General features: G+C 33.6%; 1 protein-coding gene across 3 annotated transcripts in view; it reads left to right on the forward strand.

Annotated features, from left to right (window-relative positions):
* Positions 1–8,652, forward strand: part of LOC111056397 — a 35,652-nt gene extending 27,000 nt beyond the window's left edge. For 2 of the 3 annotated variants that reach the window (XM_039422149.1, XM_039422147.1), the window contains 6 exons: positions 466–526; positions 1,318–1,412; positions 2,831–2,947; positions 4,313–4,396; positions 5,529–5,876; positions 8,314–8,652. In XM_039422149.1, coding sequence (XP_039278083.1) covers positions 466–526; positions 1,318–1,412; positions 2,831–2,947; positions 4,313–4,396; positions 5,529–5,876; positions 8,314–8,475 — 867 coding nt within the window. In that variant the 3' untranslated portion in view covers positions 8,476–8,652. Of the gene's footprint in view, positions 1–465; positions 527–1,317; positions 1,413–2,830; positions 2,948–4,312; positions 4,397–5,528; positions 5,877–7,817; positions 7,863–8,313 lie in introns of those variants that run through there. The other variant, XM_039422148.1, reaches the window with a different exon arrangement.
* The last annotated feature ends 809 nt before the right edge of the window (positions 8,653–9,461 follow it).

Here is a 9,461-nt window from a genome sequence, read left to right on the forward strand (position 1 = left end):
AATTTTATATATCAGTCAAATGTCTGGTTGAGGTATTGAATTTAGTTGGTTTAATGACTACTCTATATGCTTCCTCATCTGAGCTTAGACCTTCTGACCTATTCCAAATGTACGTTTTTAAAATAGAGATGCTCCCCATGTTATTTAAGTGGAGTCACTTTTACTCCCTAGGTAGTTTTTAAATTTTTAAGTACCGAGAGCGAAAAAGTGACACTTTAGTATCATGTTTCAGGGAGTAAAGTAAGTACTTTTGACGGTAGGTGGAGGAAAATAATATTGTATACCGTAGGCCTACTTTACATAATTATGAAATTGTAATAATTCTTGACAAAAAACCATGAGAAATTTAATTCATTGAGAGCTGTTCCTCAATCTATGAAACTTGAGGTCATAGGAAATAATTTATTCTCCAATTTTTTAGTGATGATTGTTACATGTTATATAATTTACAACAATTTCCCACAGTTGCCTGATGAAGATTGTGATAATGCTATACAAGAGTTTGCAAAACTGGGTTTGATGAATGGTAACTACTATTTCATTTATTATAAAAAATATAATTTTATTAATATATCAACAATAATTCAAGTAGGTTGAAGACAAATGAAGAAATTTTCTTACATTTACATTAATATTCTCCCTTATTGAATTAGAAGAGGTCAGATTCACTCAGTAGTGTTTCAATCCTCTGTTTTTGACGTAAGTTACAGTACGGTATCTACTATCACTTTATTACCCTAGAATATTTTTTATATAGATTGGTTATGGTATGACTCTACAGAATTTATTCCATCAACTTTTTACATTGGATATTTTTTCTCATCAAATTAGAAGTCAGATCCACTCAGTGTTTTTTTTTTAATACTCTGTTATTGCCATTTAGTAGCCTAAACAACGTTGAAGTATCAGTTCACTAAATTTGTTTAAAATTGACGGTTTAGTCAAGATATAATTCTATAATAGAGAACCCCTTTGTTTTTTTTTTAAATTTATACAAAACACAAAATAAAATAATATTCGAAGTTGTCATTCTGTTTATTTTAGAAGTAATAGTTTATTAAAAACTTGAAATTGGATTGAATATACCTAGACTAGTTGTTTTTGTCTTTTGTATAAGAAAGTTTTTTTTTTAAAAGTTTGCCTACTACCTACGGAATTATTTTTCAACCAACAAATCAAGTAGCCTTAATGGATACCGTTATTAGAAGGAATGACTGTATATCCATTCAATTCACATTCAATCCTATCACTGACAGTGCATCATTGGAAAATAATTAGGATTTCATCTAAATACCTCAAAAATTGTTTCATCTACAGCGGAGGAGGAATGTGATGATGAGGAGTATGATTATGCTAATGGAAAAAGAGGGCATTACAAGACAACCAAATATCGCAAGAACCCTACCACAGTTGTGAGTATTTAGTTTAATAATATTCCTTTGTCTTCTCTATTATTCATCTACGATATAATACAGGAAAGAACTGGCTTATACACGTACGGGATGGGGAATTCACGAATGTCGCATCATCACGTCTCAACTACTGAGCTGATTAATTTGAAATTTTGCATATTGATTCTTAATTTACCGAGGATGGTTATAGGCTTAATTTAAATTCTTCAAGTTTTCAGTTTGTCAAGTTTTCAATTAGTTTGTCAATTTTCAACTCGAAATTTTGCATATTAATTCTCAATCAATATTTTTATACCTATTTTTGGACAATTTCTATCTAAATTTGGGAAAGGAACAGTTTTGGGCTTTAAGCCTGTTGTTCCTTCCCCAATCATTCATAGTTGAGAATTATATTGTATGTATCAATGCATAAATTAATAAATAAATAAATTCACCGAGGATTTTTATAGGTCTTTTTTGAATTCTTCAAGATGTCAGTGATGGATCAATATAAGTTTTTAGTTTGATAGAAACTTACTAATCACTGCTGGCAAACTACTTTTCTCATACTAGCAAAGTAATTTTGTAAGGAAATATATAGTCTATTCATAGATAAAAATTGTTCTTGGCAATGGAAAATATTCTTATTCTTTGATTTGAGTATTGATTGTATTAGAATCTGGGCTCTTTTCTTACACATTGTTCCTAATGGTTATAGCTTTGGCTATATACAATTCTACTCTTCACTTATGAATGATAGTCTTATATAATAGTCTTTATTCTTAAATGATATAAATATATTGTATAATAGCTTGCAATTTAGGGAAAAATTTCAGGACTATCAACCTTTTAATAGTGAATCACACATATCAAAAGTCAATACTCATTATTCCATGCAGTCAATTCTTCCCAGACTTCTAGACAATCTAGACTGCCTACTACCATGTTAAATAACTTAGTACTCATGTGAGTAGACATCAAAATAATATTAATAAGTATTCTTTCATCTATAACTGATGAAGGAGTGACTGGTTGGCATTTATTTTTCCATAGGCTACCTTTAATATGTAGGCTATAAATGGTGTTCCAATATTGTTTGTTACAGACGAATCTCAGAGAAAAGATCCACAGTATGTTATGCCTTTAATATGTAGGCTATAAATGGTGTTCCAATATTGTTTGTTACAGACGAATCTCAGAGAAAAGATCCAACAGTATGTATGCCTTTAATATGTAGGCTATAAATGGTGTTCCAATATTGTTTGTTACAGACGAATCTCAGAGAAAAGATCCAACAGTATGTTATGCCTTTAATATGTAGGCTATAAATGGTGTTCCAATATTGTTTGTTACAGACGAATCTCAGAGAAAAGATCCAACAGTATGTTATGCCTTTAATATGTAGGCTATAAATGGTGTTCCAATATTGTTTGTTACAGACGAATCTCAGAGAAAAGATCCAACAGTATGTTAGAAACAGACCAGATCAGCTGAAACCAGCTCCAGAAAAATTGACACCTTACAGGGATCCAGTATTCACTCAATGCTTTGAGCCTGTGAGTGCCTATATTCATCACATTACCCCTGTAATCTAGCCTTTAAAAACTGGTCAATTCCAGTGAAACTATAACTGCGATATAAACACTTAAATGTCTAGAAAAACATTATTAGTTAATGGACACTCAATATATTATATAATCCTGTATAAGTTAATACTTATAGCTTTTGTTGGTCTAGAGTCTCTTCTGCGGGAAGTTCCCACTTTACCCCAATGATATACGGTACCGGTACTACATGCCTAATGATATTATAATCAATAGTGTAATATTACATTTTTTCTCGATTAAAATCGAATCTTCAATTCGAGATCTATAAAACTTGATAGTAAATATCAGAGTAATCGATATGCGGACAACTTTTTAACTGAGAATTTATTGTAAATAATTGTGTTGCATTCCATGGTATCACCGAAACAGAATTAATAGATTATTATAAATATAGAGGATATATAAATTTAAAATAGCAGTTTCGAAATAAAGTTTTATTGAGAACAAATAATGTAAAATGTAATTCTAAACTTGTAATTTATAATTTTTTGGAATTTAATATCGGTGACAGTTCATGAAGTCATCACTGATTTTGAGGTGTGGTTTTGCTCTGACTTGTTTGTTCTTCTCTAAAAATGATGGCTGGCTATGTGTTCTAATTTTGTGCTCTCTGAATATTTTTCTGTTCAATTGAAATTTTAATGTTTTAAATTGAGTTTTGAACAGTTGTATGGTGTTCTAAGTTTGTGTATTTTGATTTGTGTGTCTACAAGCCTATAGCCATTGTTTTCAACTATATAAACTGGATAAGTATTTTAGCTTGTAATGATGCTAGGATGTTTAAGTGTGTAAGGTATTGTATTGTGGATTTGTGTTGTATATTGCCAAAATTCTTCTGAAGATTATAAGTTGGTTTGCTCTGAAAACTGGATTTCTCATTCATAGGCGATAGATCCATTCATAGTTTATCAAGAATCTACCACTTTGGAGCCGATAACTTCCTGTAGGTTAATAGGTGTGAAATGCTATCCAACCTATTTAGGAGAAATTGGTAGCACGGCAATAGTGATTGAAGCTCTTTTGTACAATATTATAATTCATGTTATTCTTAAAAGATATGAGACTGTATTTATGAATTTTTACATGGGACAAAATACATTTGAGATTTGAATAGTGGCGATCAGCCTATAAATAACATAGCCTATATCCAACAGTATGAAATATAACAGTATTTGATATGAATTTATTTTTCAGTTATCGTATATGATAATTTGACACCTTATGAGACCGGACTCTCCAACTATAGTTGTTTTTGGACTTTCCTATTTGTTTTTATTTATTTATGTATTTGTTTTTAAAACTTTTTGTTTTTAGATTGATGAAGAACTTGAGAGACAGTTGAAAGAAGAAAGAGAAGCTGCTAAAAGACTGGCAGAGGAGAAAAAGCTGGAGTCTGAGGTAAAAGATAATAATTGTAGTTTATTCTACTAATAGCACATGATGATGATAAATGTACACTGATAACAATGGTATCCTGTTGAGAAACAAAGATGATCTCTGATTATTCATAAATATGAACTCAGCTTTCTCAACAATAATTATTATATTCAAGTTATGAGTACGGTGTTCACATAATATACATTCTTATTATTATGGATAATTTCATTATTTTATACATTATTAAAGCTGCAAGTCACAACAAATTCACAGGCAATTCTAGTTCTCTGGTAAACCCCATCTCGAAGTCATTCAGAAAGAACACTAGGCTACGGTACTGAAAGCAACAGGAAAACCTTCAAACCTGGGGAATGTTATCCCCGTGGCACCCCTGGGTCCCACAAAAAGTTTTACATACATTTAAATCATCTTTGCACAAAAAATCATATAATTTTAAAAGTTATCAATAAATATTGTTCTTTATTGAGCTGCAATGCTTCAAGAAATAGTGATCTCTTCACTCTGCCATCTGCAAAACACAATTTTATCATACACTAGCAGATAACCCGTGCTCCGCAAGGGACTATTTAAAAACTTGACTAATTGAAAACTTGACCGAGTGGAATCTGGAAGAGTTTGAAGTAGACCTAGAACCATCCTCGGTTAATTAAGGATCAAATTCCAAGTTAATTTCAGTCCAGTTGTTTTGACATGATGATGCGTCATTCATTCCTATCCCATACACATGTATGAGCCAATTCTCCACTTTATTATAGTAGCCTATTATGTTATAAGTTCTTCAACTTGGTACTAACATAATAAAGTGACAGAACTTAAATCTTGTTTAGAAACCTCCCTCAACTTAATGCCAACCTGACAAAATTGGACTGGTTATAAATTTAGTTACCAATTTTGAAAATCTGTTTCGAAGAGGTAGTCTCTCTAGACTCTAGATTATAGCTCTATATTAACATATGGTATGTAGGTATCAATTATAATTGATATTGAATTGATATTTTTAGAATCTATGAGCAAAATTTAGAGATTTAAATCATTCCGGTTTTTCCGCTATGCAATCCACAAGTTGACATGTTTTGATGCGAACAAACACAGCCTAGGCTACATATTAAGTTCAAATTTTGTTTTGCCGTAGGTGCAGTGCTACAAGAAGGTGATCCCGTTCACACTGCCCTGTAAGACCCAGCTGGAGTACCTGGACTGTTTGGGCGCAAGTCCCCTCGCCCGGGTCAAGTACCTCGAGTACTCGAAATTGATGAAGGAGGCCGAGTCCTATAGGAGGCGGATGCCCTGCGACTGGTCCTGTGAGCAGCAGAGGGAGTACCTCGACTGCATGGGGGTCAGCAAAGAGGTCAAGGAGGTGTTAGCTTGCACTGAGGATGATGACCTGCAAGAGGAAGGGGAATCGAGGGTCGAAAGGGAAATCGACGGTCGATCGGGAATCGAGAGTCGTCGTGTCCTGATGGAAAATGTCCTGCTCCAGGTATTAATAAACGATTCGAATCTTCGAATAATGATTCCCTTGACGTTGGAGAAAAAACTGTGGGCCGGTTTCCGAGCTCAGGATTTAGATAGCCTACCTAAGTTCTAGTAGACTTAAACAGCTGGAGTCAGAAAATTGGCTTTCCAATAGTAAATAGTTGCAACAAAATAAATCTTTATTTCCTCATTTCTTTAATTGGGAAAGTTTTTCCTTGACGAAATGTAACATTCCTAAATAATTCAAAATTGCTGAAACTTTACACAATTTATTCTATTTTTTGTTCAATTTTAAAATTTTTTGAAATTTTATTTAAACGTGATTTTGACTGTGACTACGACGACCCGTTTCGGAAAGCCAAGCTTCTGACTTGCCAGCTGTTTAAAGTCTAGAACTTACTTACCAGTACCTAAATCCCGAGCTCGGAAACCGGTGTTATATGACACTACACTGCCCCTAAGGGGAATGGAGAATCGATAGTCGAATGGGAATTGATAGTCGAACGGTAATCGAGAGTCGGTCAGTGAACCTGATGACAGTTGTGAGACTCCATTAAGTTATTGTACTTGATGTGATTTGTTTCTTCAATATAAAAATAAATACATTGTTACACTAATAAGGGAAACTTGAAAAGTATAAAATGCTTCTCACCCTGTTTTGTAGTGCATGGAGATCATTGTTTTGCCATAAATTAAATTCTTAATCAGACTTAGCCCACTGCGCATATAGGGTCAAAACACACATAAACAAGCCCACGCGTGAGTCAAACGGTTCCCAATCATGTATAGACCACTTTTTCTTTAAAAATAGTTCTTTTTCCAGTGATACAATAATTGGCTCGGTAATAAAAACAAGTGTAACTGATCACTATTTAACTTGCATGAATTTGGGCTTGTATGAAAATGTAAAAATGACACAACAAACAACAGATAACAAGGAATTTTTACACTATAATAATCTTATAAAGAATTTGAAAAATTGCAATTGGTGTGTGTGTGTGTGTGTGTGTGTGTGTGTGTGTGTGTGTGTGTGTATGAGTGTATGTGCGTCTGTGTACACGATATCTCATCTCCAATTAACGGAATGACTTGAAATTTGGAACTTAAGGTCTTTCCACTATAAGGATCCGACACGAGTAATTTTGATATAGCGTGCTACCAATATAATTCATATATTGCCGTGCTACCAATTTCTCCTAAATAGTTGGATAGCCTTTCACACCTATTAACCTACAGGAAGTTATCGGCTCCAAAGTGGTAGATTCTTGATAAACTATGAATGGATCTATCGCCTATGAATGAGAATCCAGTTTTCAGAGCAAACCAACTTATAATCTTCAGAAGATTTGGCAATATACAACACAAAGCCACAAATCTATAAAACAATACCTTACACACTTAAGCATCTAACATCATTACGGCTAAATACTTATCCATTTATATAGTTTAAAATTCACTTAAACAGAAAAAATTCAGAGAACACAAACCAGAACATAGCCGCCACCATTTTTTAGAGAGAGCCTAACAAGTACAATAAAGCCCCCTCAAAACCAGGTCGCGTTTATGAACACGTCACCAATATTAAATTCAAAAATTATAAATTACAAGTTTATAATTTACATTTTACATTTTTTGTTCTCAATAAAACTTTATTTCGAAACTGTTATTTCAAATTTATATATCCTCTATATCATAATAACCTATTTATCTGTTAATTCTGTCAACTCGTTCGGTGATACAATTATACATTTTCGGTGCAACACAATTATTTACGAAAATTCTCAGTTAAAAAGTTGTCCGCATATCGATGACTCTGATATTACTATCAAGTTTTATAGATCTCGAATTGAGATTCGATTTTAATTGAGAAAAATGTAATATTACAATATATATATATATATATATATATCTATATATATAATATATATATTTTTTTTTAAATCAGGAGTGCTTTAACTGGACCTGAGGCGGCAGGCCAAGGGACTGTTTTTAGGTAAAGTAAGATAATAGTTGATTGTACATTTTTTTAATTTTCCAGATCTATAATTCTAAATAGTAATTATTGTTTGTTGTTATCAAAAAACCTGAACGACCACAGATCAGCTGAGCGAGTAGCCCTTTTAATTATCATCTGGATATTAATTTTGTAATGAATTCTAATTCTAATTCGTAATAAATAATTTTTATTGTTTGTTATTTTCAAAAACCTGACGACAATTTCTTTTCTTTTTTCAACCGTTACAAAAGCAAGTAGCGATTTAGTGCTGTGGACTAATTTCATTAATTGTCTTTGATTGATTATTAATCAATTATTGCAATTTACATAAATGATTGGAATTTTCAGGAAACTTTGACCTCAGTCTATATTATTTGAGTAATTTTTTGAAAATTTCATTGCTGAAAACTTGAGTAAATTGCTGAAAAATGATTAAAATTTTCAGGCAGCATCGATCGGATCTCAGCCCAACAAAACGCCTATGAAGCACCCGCCTCCATCACCCGCGCCTCTTCCGACACACTGCCGTTCAGTCCCCCTAACTCCTTCCTATCCCACTCGATATCTTCTCAAGGTCAAACCTATCAAGGTCAAACGTCCGACCTGAGCAACATGATTCAAAAGTGCAAGAACGAATTCCGCGCCTCAGGTCTCAACGTGGACCGTCCGCCTGCCTCTTGCAAAAACGCTGACAATGCAAGGTCAAGTCGGAGCAAGAGAGAGAGCTCGGCCTACGGAGAGAGAGAGAGTGATTTCTTCGCCAAAGAGATGAGTAGTGGATCGGTGGGAATGGGAAGGGTTACGGAAGAGAGGAACTGTATGGAGGATGAAGCGAGGGAACTATGACGTCCCAAGAGCTATGACGTCACAAAGAGCAATGACGAGAGATGAGCTCTAGAGAGAGACAGAACTATGTGTGATGGGAAAGGCTCTGATGCTTCAGGAGAAAGATAGCTCGTACAATAGGGTAGTTCAGCTCAAGTTGAAAGAGGAAATTCAAGGGCGCAGGCTTCATTTTCAACAGGGGAGTATTTTTTGGTGAGTTGTCAAGATTTTTCTTTTTGAGGATAATGCCCACATGACCCTAGGCTTGTGCGTAGGTGATGAGAGAAATGTTGAACACCCATAAACTCTTAGGTGAGCTTTAATTAACAGCAGTAAAATTTTGTTTTAATTAATAAGTTAGAGGAATTTTGTTATTAATTTGGATTTCAATCTTTTAAATTCAAAATTTCTTGTTTTAAGTGTTTGGCCAAGAATGAGACGGAATTTTATAACACAGATGGACTGAGATATTGCAATTATTCAAATGCTGGTGAACTTATAATTATCATTAAACAAAAATCCAAATAAATGCTGTTAATCACCCCAAGACTTCAGCTTCTGCAAATATTGACAACAAGGTAAACAGCTAGATGGAAATTCGATGAGAGCTACTATTCAAAAATTATGTGTCATCCCGGGAATCGAACCCAACCTCCTAATTGCCGTTCGGCATGCTTACCCTTACACCCAAACTCACAATCTCTGGATAGCAACGCTCATATAGCCTAATAAAAATTATTTTGAATAGTAGCGCGCATCGAATTTCCA

This window comes from Nilaparvata lugens, chromosome 2 (genome assembly GCF_014356525.2).
Source record: "Nilaparvata lugens isolate BPH chromosome 2, ASM1435652v1, whole genome shotgun sequence".
Taxonomy (NCBI): Eukaryota; Metazoa; Arthropoda; class Insecta; order Hemiptera; family Delphacidae; genus Nilaparvata; species Nilaparvata lugens.